Here is a 14,660-nt window from a genome sequence, read left to right on the forward strand (position 1 = left end):
TTCTGAGACAAGGGCTAGTGCAGGCAGTACAAGAAATATCAAAGAGCAAGTCAAGGGTAGAAAGTGCTATCTCCTGGTACCTCCAAAGGAAATCTGTGGAGTTGGCTAATAACCCAGAGTTAGAACTTTTGGAAACACAACAACTAAGATTATCGAGGTAATGAAAGTACAACACTAGCCAACCATGAAATTAATTATATTCAGAAAGCATTAAAACAGAATGTATGTTTGCATTTAAGTGATATTTGTATAGTGAAAAACTAGCTGAAAGAAAGGGAAGAGCTGTACAGGATCAAAGCGCAAGATACAGCCATTGGAGCGTTTGCCAAGTTCTGAAAGTAGAAAGGACTCTTGACTGTGAATTTAATTGACTTAGACATGATGTTATGTTCGTTAAAAGTGTATTTAACTCTTTCTAAACTGGAGCAGGGTTGGAGAGTTCCTGATGGAAACGGGGACATTCTCGATCCTGGGAGCACAGATTAAAAAGGCTTGCTGAAGTTTAAAGGTATAGCTCAAGATCCAAGAGGCTGATCAGCCTAGCAAAATTTGCAACAACTTAGGGACATAAAATAGTACTTTGGGTCATAATATCAGTTCACTTTTTGCTTCAATAAAGCTTTGTGAACTAGCACAGAGAAACAACTGGACTACTCTATATTGTTTTCTTCCGTTAAGACCCAAGAAAAAAGCACTACAGTTAATTAATCTAGATCTATCAAAACACTCCTGCTAAAGGTAGAACTGTGACTGAAGTCTTTCCTATGTGATAAGCTACTGAGGGTGTTTACCGACAGGTAGATTTTATAGTAGTATTTCTGTAACGCTCCCTGCAACTCTTCGCCAATTACAGCTTACTGGATCTGGTGTCCAGCAGTGTGGCACCATCACAAGACCATGGCCCAATCCAGTAGACACTGGACTAGTGTGCGGTTGCATATGAACTAAAAATCCCCAGTTTGAACAGCTGTCTCCACAACTAATTCTAGTTCTTTCACTCCCTTGCTGGATTACTAATAAGACTGCGACAGAAACCGCTGCATGCATGATCCATACACAGCACAATGTACAATGTGGACAATGCTCTACTCCATTCTGCATGTGTATAGAGATAGCTGCACGCTATTCCTTTTAACTTCTGCATTTAGCCTTATGGTTAAGTAAAGGGCCTACGTTTATAAAAACAGTACTGACTGTGCATGTTTCTCATCTTGTGACCATGGAGAAACCGGGCCTGAAAGCATGCATAGCATATTACAATATGCCCAACGGAGCTTGCTGGAGAAACTACCTACATATATGTTTATTCTAAAAAAAAAATGTTTGATATAGTATGTTTTTTTTGTCTGAGCTGAGAATAAGATTCAGGCTCTTAGAAATACATAGCATATGAATGTAAATCCACAATGGTACAAAGATAACAACCATATTGACATGTAGCAAAAATAACAGTTCTCACCAGTAGTTGGGGGCTGAGAAGACTGTGATGCACTTTCCGTTATGTGTCACCTCATAGCCCTCTGGTTTCACCTCGTGGCTTCGGATAATGTAGTCTAAGTGATTCTCTTCCAGGAATTTATTTGTGACGTCAGGTCCGAACTGGCAACTCACCCCACGCTTGCTAACAGATCGACCATTCTGGGAAAGACAATGATGATGATAAAAACTATTCCATCTAAAAGAGAGTTCAAATACATTGCATTTCATTTTAGCTAAAGCCAGGCAAAACACATACACAATTATCTGGTGATTTTGGTACATCTTGATCTGTCTTCTCCTTTCAAACATGGATGAGTAGGAAGCCTAGATAGCAATCCTCCTTCAAGAAGCTGTGGCTGTAAAACATCCCAAAAAGTGGGGCAAAATGAGAGCCATGGCAGGAAGGGTAAGGCTGTTCTCGTGTTTCACTCACCCAGCTTATCGAGTTCCATTTGTTTTCACATGCATTACAAATTAAACTGGTAAGGATTAGGACACTGTTGAAGAGGGAAATGCAAGGACTAAGTAGTTGTATCAGCATGAAGGTGACTTTTTCCTAAATCCTTAGCCATGCTCTACTTCCTTTCAACAGGTCTGGAAAGATGAATAGGTTACTTACCTTTGGTAACTATTTCTGATGGATACTATAACTGTTGATTACTCACCTTGGGAATCTCTCCAAGGTACCAGACTGGATCAGGTAAACTCTACAATAGCTTGGGTACGTTAGAAGATAGAATCATCAGCCTTCGTCATGATCCAGTCCTGCCTTCGGATGTAAAAATACTGTGCCGCATCTCAGGACCACCCATATACACCAACATCAGTTTATCATCAGAAACTTTGTACGTTCTCAGGGGCTGATCAACAGACAAATGAGGAGAGTGTATAGTGCCCAGTTTGAAACCTTATTGCTTTCAAAATGTCACCCTCAAACGGGGGCAAGGAAGGGTTGGATGGTAAGGAACCTTCAGTTAGAGTAGCCACCAAAAAGACTGCTACCTCTAATCACAGATTCAGTGTCTTGTGAATCAGTAACAAGGTATTACCCTCGCACCTAGGTGATTTGTTTGAGGAATGGAATTTTTACCAGAAATCCCTGTAGGACCAAACGGTGTAATGGCCCTCTCTCTGGAACTGACATTCAGTAAAATAATGAATGGTGAAGGCACAGATTGATGCCTAACACTAAAACGCTTTGACTAATGGCTGTGATAATGGTCTATGCATGGATGATGCAGGTCCGAAGGACCTCTGAGGGTTCCTTTTCCTCACGTCTCTTGGTAAAAACTGTAGTCGCTTGTATGCTTGGGCCTATTACATGCGAAAGGAAAGGCCCCAAAACACAACATAAAAACATCAAGATTTTGCACAAAAGACAGGTGAAATTACCCAAGGAGCATAGACCATCATTTCCCAGAGCGCTTTGTTCCTAGGAGAGTATCTAAATGCAAAAGGGTCACGCCTTGTTTTAAAAAAAAACAAAAAAAAACCTGGTGGTATAGTGTTTTTTCCACTTTTTTTTTTGTATTACCAAAAGGTTTAGCGGCTACCTTCCCTGAGGGGTGGGGGTGGGGGTCACACTTTCTCTGCATTAATACAATAATTGGTAGCCTAGGGTTGGTTTGCAATCTCCCTATCTCCTTCTGGGTACAACCAGTCTTCCCCGGGCAGATGGAAACCATGGCTAAATCATTTTTTTTTTTTTGCAACTAACACCAGGGGATGCGACCATCTGCCTGGATAAATAAACTTTATTGGAAAAAAAGGGGTTGGAAAAAACTGGGAGATTATGCTTGCAAACATGCTAGAAGCAAATGTCTTCTACTGCGTATGTGAGAAAAATATTGACATCAGCGTGCCTTGGGCATGCTGTCATCTTGGCATGTTTTCTTATATCAACAATGGGAGTTTGGTGGATGGAGTACTTCAGGAGCGCTTGGACTTGACTTCCACATCCACAGACCCCAATGGGTTACACTGTGGACATGGAGGTCATACCCATAGCACCCAATCAGTTAATCTGCCAATGCATGTTAACACAGGCATTCACACATGCTGTGTAAGTGCGTTGCCTTCACAAATACAATTATATCATATTAAAGCCTTTGCCAATGCTGGGGAAAGCAGCAAAAAACAGTGCTGGTTTCTGCATAAAATGCATTTTGAACATAAGACACTGAATGTGTCAAACACTATGATGATTGAGTAAATTTTCATATGTAAAATAGACCCTCACTCATTTCAAAGGGAGCAATTACTGGAAGGTGGGACAATACAATATAAAACCAACAGCTTGAGGTGAGAGGAATAGTCCTCTGAGTGGAAAAAAAAAAGCCTGCTCTATGCATATTCTAATGCACTGGTAACAATAGTCGTGCTGTCAAGCCAGATTTAAAAACGATTGCTTTTTGTAAGCAAAGCATCTATGAGATTTAAAAAAATCCAGAAGTTCACGGCACATTTGTTTTAGCTGCGGAAATGACTCCTCAGCAGGGGACTGGTTGTGAGAAAACAAGGCACCCTCCACTACTATCACTTTCACAAGCTATAACTGGTGGTAATAGGACAAATCCTATATGGCCTTCTTTTGCTTCCACTTCGCCTTTGAGACTTGGACCGCAACAAGGACCTGTCACAGTATCAGCCTAGAGAGTGGGAACAGGTAAGCGCACTCTACTTCAAGTGGGAGCAGGACTTCTGACCGTGTTTGGCGACATACTGCTTTGAGTACCCAGATTGCCATCTGATTCATAAGGGTACACTCCTTGCAGGACTTACATTTGTGTTCTGAATGTAGACACCAGAGACACACATTGTGGGGATTAGTTGCATACATTTGCTTGCAACAGTCCATACAAGGCTTAAACCCTGTAATGTTAGGAGAGGACACTGCACCTTTGCAGAACTGAAAACAAAATGAAATAAATGAAAAAATTGCAATTAAAAAAACTTGTCAACTGACAAGATAAAAAGGTACAGATCGGAGTTTATGTTGACGCAAAGGGAAGATGGTTGTATGCAACTCCATTGTCATTCCCAGGGTAGAACAAAGCCTGCACATTCTTCACATCTTCCGGATCCAGTCTGGAGCTTGGGAATATTTTAAATGTGAGGTATCTGCAGTAGTAAGTATCCATCAGAAGCCCTCATTGGCCACTAGCTACTTTTTAATTGTTCAAGTTAACACCCTAACGTCAATGGTTTTTGTAATATAGTAATTCAACGCACCTGTGGTTGAGGGTCAGACCAAAGCAAATCACACATTGGCCCTGAAATGAGAAAACAAACATTTATTAACGTGCAAACAGCATGCGCATAATAGTTCATAAAAACAAGGTAGTCTTTTACACTGGGTCTTCGCATCATTTACTATGGTCAATGACTATCTCCCCACACTAAATCACTGTTCGCCTTAGATTCCTTAAAAAGTCACTTCAGAGAACTTTTGAACACGCACAAAAGGTCAGAGTAAGCATGTATTACTAAGCCCTACTGAGAAATAGGCATATCCCTTCTGAACACGCACACCAACACCTGTAAGTGTCCCTGTAGAGAAACAGAACCACAGGGAGCTACACCATGGAGTGCAAGAGCGGAACAGCTTGCCTTCCAGGCATCTAAGAAGGCGCAGAACTATCATCAACAACATGTTTTCAAAAGCAATAAATGCACACTGGAGAGTGAATCAAATAAATTGTTACTTTTACTTCTATGAAATTGTTAAATATTGAGCACCTTGTGTGATTTTTTATTGTGTGATCTAATATATATTTTTACACTTTTATATCTGTGTTGCTCGTAACGTTTGCATTTGTTGGGTTAACTTAAGGTAAGTAAAAATGAAATGGATGATATTATGCCAATGCGTATAACTTGGCGGGAACAAATCAAGCAAAGGAAAAACTAAGTTTCAACGCTAGGTCTGCAGAATGCGTATATTCACAACATTCAACAGCAGATATCCCGGAGTCAAGAAGAAGTCAACCTCCCCAACTGGGAGAAAAAAATGGTTTTAAAGCTTGGTTGTGATATGGTGTCGGCCTCAGGCTCCACATGCAGAGTGGCTGCATTCTCAACAAGGAAATGAAAAGGTGCAAGTGGCAAACACCACTAATTCCGCAGACAGAGTCAGGGCGGTTGTGGCCGAGTGCTTAATTTGAGCAGGTAGTTTCCGGTACTCTGCACCGGCACTTAATTGTCAACCCCTTCGCTTGTGACAGTCTGACAGTCTATTTTAGAAATGACCACAACAACAGGTAATTATTAATTCAATGTACATTAAAATGACTTACCTGCCGCTCAAGCTATTCTTATAATTTTGGGGACCTGAAACAGTCCGAATTGTCATACTTGTAGAAGTTGTGTTGTTACTATCACTGGAAGCATGCCAGGTTCAGTGTGTGGTGCACGCTGCAGTGCCCTCTTGACAAGAGCCCTAGAAATTATTTTAATTTTTTAATTTTTATTTTTTACAAATTAAGCTCTGGTTGCACGGAGACCAGAATAGATCTCGGAGAGGGCTGTTAACACACTACATTGCCAGGGACTACAGTCAGTCACAGCAAGCTCCTAGCCGTTCCCCAGGGCATGAAAGTCTGCATTACAACAACTCATTACAATTATAGGACACACTAAAGAGGTCCCTGGGAGCACGCAACATGACCGGGTGAACTGCTGTCTCGATTCAAAATGTTTTCCCAGTGTTTGGAATGGAAGATGTACGAGTCACTGTTGGGAGGCAGGAAATTTACACATATAGGATAGTGTTGGAGCAGATATGCTAATATGAGAAATTTCTAATGATTTGCGTATGAATACTAATGAAAAATATTGATAAAAGAAACAAATATTTTAAAATAACGTGTATGGGTAAAATGTGCCCACGGGAATGGTCACCATGTGTATTAACAAGATGATAAATAATGAAAAATATATATTAAAGATGAACTAAGATGTCATATTTGAATATATAACCTACGTTTTATGATAATTCATGTTATTAACTTAGCCGAACTGGAGGCCTGGTCTTCGCTGGGCCTTGCTTGCTTTAACGCGAAGACGCGATGAGCTGCCGAGGACTGGAACCGGAGAAAAGGACTTTGAACAGTAGAGAGTTCTGAGAGAGCTCTGCTAGAAAATTCTGCAAATGTACCAGTGGACAGGAGATGATGAGGACAAATTGATACAATTATGTGTAGTGTAGGCTAAACGTACTTTCCCAGGACTTGAACAATGGAAGCACTGACTGAAAGATTGCGAGCAACAATTTTGTTACCTGAAGAGCCAGATGATATTCTCATCGACAGAAGAACCAATCAAACTAATGGAACTTGAATCCTGAATTGACGTGAACATGTGGTAAACAAAAACTATAGGTTAGAGTCATAACTTCTGATAAGGATGACCAATTAGCAATTAGTGGGATGGACTGAGAGACTCTAATAAAAAAGTAATGACAAGGGAAGGAAATTTAGATGGGAGAGGCGAAAGTTGATGACGTCAAGAGACGCTGTCCGAAGTGCTGATAATTGGGCTTACTGTGAGCCTGATACTTTGCTGATGACCTGGAGACAAAGACTGACTCGTTGCTGATCTATCTTGGATAGGTAGCTATAACAATGTAACTGACTAATGCATGCTTTTTCTTCTAGGTACCTACTGCGCTGTTTAAAATGTTTTTCTCTTTTTAGATAGATTTTTCCAAAGTAATGTTTTTTGTCTAAATTATTTTTGCATGAAGACCCACATGCTGATGCTAATTTGGGTTAGGTAGGCTGACAAGGGTGACTTCAGCGGTGACAGCTGACTGACTGAATTGCATTGCTGAATTATTCCATAAATGTCAAGGGTTTTGCTGACTTATGTTGTTGCTTGATTTGCTCAAGATTTTCTTGGTGAATACATTACTTTGTGATGATTAATAAAGCTTGATTAACAATAAAGTCGAATAAAGATATTTGTTTAGATTTATATCTAATAGGGAATAAAAAAGATTAACCTTCTTGAGAGTGATGGTATTTCTTATTAGATAGGGGTTTTCTTGATGTTTGTTATTGATTGTAGTGTTTATTGATGGTCCATTGGTCTACCACTTAGCTGGGATACACCATGTGATCCAAAAGGTTGATCGACCTATATGCGTCCCGTTGTAAGTTTACTTACAAAGGACCAGGCGCTCTAGCAATAGGGTCACTCATTACAGGCCCCTATGGGGTTAGCAGAGCTAAAGAAGCAACAATGTGCAAATTAAAAGCGGTTTGCATTGTCCAAATATTTTCCCCAAGGCCACAGCAAAGACACTTATTTTGGGTTTTGGAAGGATTTGCTAAACATTGACAAAACAATCCAATTACATATGATGACTTGCACTGGTTCTTCTTTTCTCCGATCCAAACCAGCATTAAAAATCTTTTACATTTGTGCCTTGGCACAGTAAGACTAAAGTTGCCCACACTGTGAAACTGCGAGCATTTCAACACGAATTGTCACCACTGTACCACAGCAGGCATTTTGCAAGGAATTGCCAGCAGTACGCCAGGGGCAGCATTTTATCATGAATTACCGCCATTCTGCCAGAGTCAGCATATTGAGAGGTTTTACTCCCATTGCAGCAGGGCAGCATGATGCCTGTTATTATCACCATTGTCAAGGTAGCATCATTTTACCAGAAATCACCATCACCGAGGGACATCTACCTTTGTGCCAGGGACAACAGAGATTATCAGCATTGTGTCAATACCAGCATGTTATCAAAAATTACCACCAATGTGCAAGGATCAGCATTTTATAAGGAATTTCCACCACTGTATCAGGGCTGATATGTTGCCAGAGGTTACTGTGAGCGCTGAATTTATTACTAATGATCTCTATGGATTAGAAGTTATGAATTTGCATAGAATTTAGTTAATAGAGAAAATAATGTGCAACTTGAAAAATGTGCCCTCTTGAGTGGTCACTATAAAAATTATAATGCTTTTAGAAGATGCATATTGATTATTATTCAAAGTACATGTGTAGAGAAACTATAGTAATATGCTGTATTTATGATTTGCTGTTATGTATTTGCTTAGTTGCACAGCCTCATATTAAACTACAATGTCTGAATAGGATCGTGAGAACGTATGTTCAGAAAATCTAATACATTTATTGTTCGCACTGAGTTGACCAAATGTTTAACTGATGTCCTTAATGTTTCCAAGAGAACGGCTTGCTAGAATATCTTGTATTAGTAGTTGTTACAATGTTAACTTGATGCGCGAGGCAGCGATGTTCCCAGGATTCAACAATGGATGCACTGACTATAGTACGAATGGATACAAGAATGTTACCTGAAGTGCCGGACGATGAGAACAGTAGAAAAGGAGCCAGTCATTGATGTGTGAAAGACAGTTTAGTTAAATCTTTGATTTGAGGTTTAATTCTTATTGGATTGACTGTAAACCTACGATTTTCTGACCAATTACAATGTAGGAAGTTCTCTAGGTGATTTTAACTTAGCCCAACTGCATGGGAGAGAGGCGCTCATTCTATCTTGTTTTGGGAGCTGAGCAGTTCCTGATTACTTTAGTCTCAACTTTAACTTTGAAGCTTGTTGGCTAAATGAATTTGATGCTGCCCTTAGAGATTGCTTCTTAGATGGTTCAGATTGCGTAGAGACCCCTATGTCTGAGCCATTCTCTTTTATTATCCCTTTGCTGAAAAAGACTAGACTGGTGCTTGACTGAATAAGAAAATCATAGCTTGCCGATCCAAGTTGAGGAGAGGTATAACAAAATGATATTGTCTTGATTGTAGATTTGTTATTTGTTTCTATGTACAACCGCTGTTTTGTTAGAGCCATCGCTAGACGTTTCCCAAATTATCTTTGACTAAAACTGTTTTGCACAAAGCCCAAACATGCTATTCTAATCTAAAGGTTAGAGAAGGAGACACAGAAAAAAAAGCTAACAGATTGATTACTAAAGGAGTCGATGTTGTTCATTTGCTGAACCTAAATGTATGTCATTTCCAATGTGCAGATATTTTTGCTGTTGATTCATACCGTGATTCTTGAATGTTTGACCAAATCTTCTAAAGAATCTCAATTTAGCTAAAGCATTGGCTATCAACCAGTGTTCGTGTATGCATACCACTTGGTTTTGAGACTAATTTACATGATATTGGCATTGTTTATCTAGGGAAATAAACATCAAAACTTTTACTAATTGGTGTGGTTATTCATGACCAAATGGGTCATGGTGCGTGACAATGAGTCTAAAGGGTTTTGTCGATGTTTATTGATTATGTTGATGTATTTTTTTGAGTAAGGACTTATGGTGGAATCACTCTAAGCTTAGTCAAAAGATTCATCGACCTGATAGCGTGTCCCCTTATCTATCAACATTTGAAGACCAAATAAGGACTGACACGCTAACAGAAATGGTAGCAGAGTAGTATGGTTAGTCTCCTTAAGAGGCCATCATAAGGTCTGTTGCATGGTTAGTCTCCTTTAGAGGCCATTATAAGGTCCGTTGCATGGTTAGTCTCCTTAAAGAGCCCATCATAAGGTCTGTTGTCTTTCAGAAATGGTAAAGGAGTTTGATGGTCTGTCTTCTTAAGAGGCGATCATAAGGTTTTTTCTTAGAAGTGGTAAAAGTTTTGGATGGGTAGTCTCCTAAAGAGATCAATATAATTTGCAGATTTGGTAAGAGAAAATTGGTAAAGGTTAACATTTTCAGATTCAATAATACAAGGTGGAGAGAAAGTGTCTCCCTAGAACCTACTATGACTTTCCCAAAACCTTGGAGTTTGCCAATGCCTGTTTGAGGATGTTCTCTGCGTTCTAGTGACAGTGTGAAAGAAATAGGTATTGCATTGCACAGCTGAAGCAAATTGCAGGTGATGTGTGATGTTTGTGAGGGTTTAGGGAGTTTGTGTGCTCCAAATTAAGTTGTTTAAGTAGTTTGTGAACCCCAAAGTGTGACAGTAGGGAAGTCTAACTTCACATGTGTGTGGCGCATTGTGCTAAAAAAAAAATTGTCCACATGGCTGTTGGTATACGGCTCCTGCGTGGTATAAGACTCCGGAGTATTGAAAAGTGTATGAGACACTTGATTTATGTTGTAATTTGTCTGGTTTACTAGATCATTTGGGTGTGGCTGGCAAACTGAAGAGTGTGTGTTAAAGTGAGTGATAGGTTATCGACTGAGATTTGGCGAGTCCTATGTGCACCAGGATAGACCTAATGATCAGCTGAGAGTGAAATTTACTGGTCAAATTTTTTTGCGAGCCAGGGAAACTGAGATAGAAGGAGTATATGTCAGAGCAAAAGGCCACAGAAAAAAAATCAGTAAGTTTTCTGAAGCGATTATGTTACCTACCTGTAGTAAACAGACAAATTTGTGAATTGTTTTTTATTTAGTGCTCGCAACATTTTGCATTATTTTTCTACGGATCTGAATTTGGGAGGGCAAGCTGAAGGGCTTTATCAGCCGCAGTACGTGTGAGTGTGACGTCACTGGAACCACGCTTGGATAGGTTGATTAGTGAGAAGGGTTGCAAACAGATTGGTGGACAACCGTGAAGTGCAATTGGTTGAAAAGGTAGGCGAAAAGAATTTTGGGATTGAAAGTCACTTCCTGATTTGATTGAAAGTAGCGTAAATTACAGAAAATGAAAAATGTCAAAGCGTTAAAAAGCACCCTGTAGGTAGAAACCTTTATAGCAGCTAGAATAGGAGAAGTGACACCACCAGAAGGTATACCCCCCTATATTGTATTTGAAGAAAACGGTGCTAAGCCATGCCTTTGGCTGAAAAAGGGGTGCAACGAAAGAGAGAGACAGGAGTTTAGAATTCTCTGTCCATGGTACATTTAATTTGAGGATTTTGGAGAATTTTAGGAGAGTACTGTATGATTTGAAACCTCCTCGGTGACCCGCACAATTTGAAGCTTTAGCGATTTGGGAACAAGTAGCTAGACAGCAACAGCAACTGAAATTTGAGAGAAGGATGAGGAAAGCTGAGAAGGCTAGCAGAGGCTAGATGGGATAGTGTAGGAAGTTGGCTCTGTATGTGCTATTTCAAAGTAAGGAATAGCATGCACAGAGTCCAAGGGTTCCCCTTAGAGGTAAGATAGTGGCAAAAAGAGATAATACTAATGCTCTATTTTGTGGTAGTGTGGTCGAGCAGTAGGCTTATCAAAGGAGTAGTGTTAAGCATTTGTTGTACATACACACAGGCACTGTGTGCATTTTTTAATAAATCCAACACTGGCATCAGTGTGGGTTTATTATTCTGAGAAGTTTGATACCAAACTTCCCAGTTTTCAGTGTAGCCATTATGGAGCTGTGGAGTTCGTTTTTGACAGACTCCCAGCCCATATACTCTTATGGCTACCCTGCACTTACAATGTCTAAGGTTTTGCTTAGACACTGTAGGGGCATAGTGCTCATGCACCTATGCCCTCACCTGTGGTATAGTGCACCCTGCATTAGGGCTGTAAGGCCTGCTAGAGGGGTGACTTATCTATACTTGCATAGGCAGTAAGAGGTTGGCATGGCACCCTGAGGGGAGTGCCATGTCGACTTAGTCATTTTCTCCCCACCAGCACACACAAGCTGGCAAGCAGTGTGTCTGTGCTGAGTGAGAGGTCCCTAGGGTGGCATAAGACATGCTGCAGCCCTTAGAGACCTTCCCTGGCATCAGGGCCCTTGGTACCAGGGGTACCAGTTACAAGGGACTTACCTAGGTGCCAGGGTTGTGCCAATTGTGGAAACAATGGTACATTTTAGGTGAAAGAACACAGGTGCTGGGGCCTGGTTAGCAGGGTCCCAGCACACTTCTCAGTCAAGTCAGCATCAGTATCAGGCAAAAAGTGGGGGGTAACTGCAACAGGGGGGCATTTCTTTACAGATAGTGATCAAACATTCTTGAGAACTGACACTTTACAAGGAATTAATTTGTTTCCTGCAATTACCCAACAGAGTAGGAATAAGACTAAAACAATGCACTAGGAAGAGGTGCCTATCCTTCTGACGACAAAGAGCAGAGATCGACAGAGTCTAGAAAGTCTTTGACCTGCGAAAAAGACTCAGATGAGAATGAGTTCATTTTGCAATTACTGAGAAATCATCCCCCACCATATGCAACACATCATAAAGGTTCATGTACCAGTGTAGATCCTACAGCTCCGATACCAGTTGGACCTCGCAGAGCCAGATACAGGTGAGCCATAGTCTTCCAAATACTTCTGCGATTCAAAGATCTATGCTGCAGATGGACCTACAGAGAATTTACCCAGAAGTGCCTATGGTAGATACTAGTGTCGACAGGACAAGTTTGCCAGAAGCCACCTTTGATCTAGATAGAGTCCACACCGAATTTGATGCCCCCAATGCAAGTACAGACAATCCCAAGATACACCTCATAGCAGGATCACAGACACAGATGTCTGAATTGATCAATCAGAATGCAGGTGTAATGCACCCGAGAGAGTCAATCGTCCGATCCAGTCCAGACGCAGTATCAGTACCGGTTACCATAGGTTCAGTCATACCGTTGCTCATAACGGGGATAGTGAGCAGAGAATCCTGAATCCAAGTGATAAAACTGAGAGGTTTAATGAAAATGCAAGAATGACGACTCCCAGGAGACAGACATTTCATGGAACGGATCCATTAATTGATTTGGGTTCTTTTAGAACTCCTCCCAATAGTCAGGGGAGATTCAAGACATGTCCTATTCCAAGCATGGTGACACCAGAAACCCAGAGCCTAACATTGCAACAAGTGCCAGTTGCAAGTAACCATAACATTTCATTACAGGGTTTGACAGCTCAGCAGTTAACTTAGTGGTTAGAGAAGCTGAGTAGCTCCCAAGGTGATTTCAGTGGAGGAAGTGCACTGAATTTGACCAGGCTTAGACTAGAAGCAGAAGACTTGATTGAAGGAATAATTGGGTTAAACAGAATTGACGCATACAGGGAAGATGAGCTACGTTATTTGTGCACATTGCTTACCAACAAAGCAGGAATAGTACATCAGAAATTGGCAGATTTGGAAGCGAAATATGAACAAAGCACTTGAAGAGGAATTACAGGTTGGCATTCGACTCAAAGGACTTTGAGAACATGAGGATACTGGGAAAGAAGATTCACATTAGAGAAGTGGTTCAGAGCATTCAAACATGGGGAACATTAGACAAGTGGGAAGGCAGATGGGTAAAAAAAAAAAAAAAAAAGAAACAAAAGAAAAAGGGGTTCTGGGAATCTTGCTGCGAGTGTGCAGAAAGCTGAAGATCCAGTGAAAATATTACCCATGAGAGAAATTCCGGGAGGAAATTTTGTCCATGTCCCTTGGGGTAGAAGTGGCATTCTGTCATTTACAAATGACTATCCCAGGTTGAGAGAGATGCCAGTGGAATGGTGTCAGCAAACAGATAGGTTTGGGATACTTGCAAAATGCCTGTGGGAAGATCTGAAAACCCCGTTAGAAATAGTAGTTCCAGCAGACTTATGGGTCTAGTGCAAGAGGAGTGTAGATTGGCCAACAAGAGAACCTCAGAGAGATCCAGCAACAGGTGCACCATCTCCTGATGTAATGAAATATTACTATAAAATGATTGAGTTTTTGAAAACGAAAATTTTGCCCAAGAATACTGACTGGCAGAGAATAGACAGGACTGCTCAGGAAGGCAATTAGTCAATAAATGCGTACTATGAGAGACTGTTGCAGGCGTTCAAACATTACAGAGGGACCGAAACAACTTATCCGAAAAAAAAGTATTCATTCTGTGTTCAGATTTGAAGAGTTGAGACTTGAAATTAGCCAGATGATTAAGAGTCATTCGATTTGATGGCAAGCAAAGCCGACTGATGAAGTATTGCAGTATGCAAAGTACTGCAGCAATGAGATTGAGTTGAAGCAGAGAAAGTTGAAGGAGAGGGCAAAGGTGATGCAGATTAAAATGACACAAATAGGAATACAGGGAAGTTTTCCGCAGCAGCAGCAAGGAAACATGGTTGCAGAACCAGGCGAAAGATAGAAGTCGTGGTGCAACTGGAAATGAGAACCGTGGTCTTGATTTGAATACAGTTAATGTTCAAAATGATGTGCAAGGAATGAAAAGGATGTTACCTAGTCACACTTGCGGAGGCCTCGGACACTGGAAATGGGAGTGTCCGATTTTAGGTCAGGACGGT

At 40.7% G+C, this 14,660-nt stretch overlaps 1 protein-coding gene across 2 annotated transcripts in view; it reads right to left on the reverse strand.

Moving 5' to 3' along the window:
- The window catches only part of PPP5C (protein phosphatase 5 catalytic subunit), a 269,413-nt gene that overhangs the window by 49,508 nt on the left and 205,245 nt on the right, over positions 1-14,660 (reverse strand). For both annotated transcript variants that reach the window (XM_069207677.1, XM_069207678.1), the window contains exons 10-11: positions 4,711-4,751; positions 1,460-1,638 (exon numbers count right to left, since the gene is read on the reverse strand). In XM_069207677.1, the coding sequence (XP_069063778.1) occupies positions 1,460-1,638; positions 4,711-4,751 (220 nt within the window). The remainder of the gene's footprint in view (positions 1-1,459; positions 1,639-4,710; positions 4,752-14,660) is intronic.

The sequence above is a fragment of the Pleurodeles waltl genome, chromosome 9, assembly GCF_031143425.1.
Source record: "Pleurodeles waltl isolate 20211129_DDA chromosome 9, aPleWal1.hap1.20221129, whole genome shotgun sequence".
Classification (NCBI taxonomy): Eukaryota; Metazoa; Chordata; class Amphibia; order Caudata; family Salamandridae; genus Pleurodeles; species Pleurodeles waltl.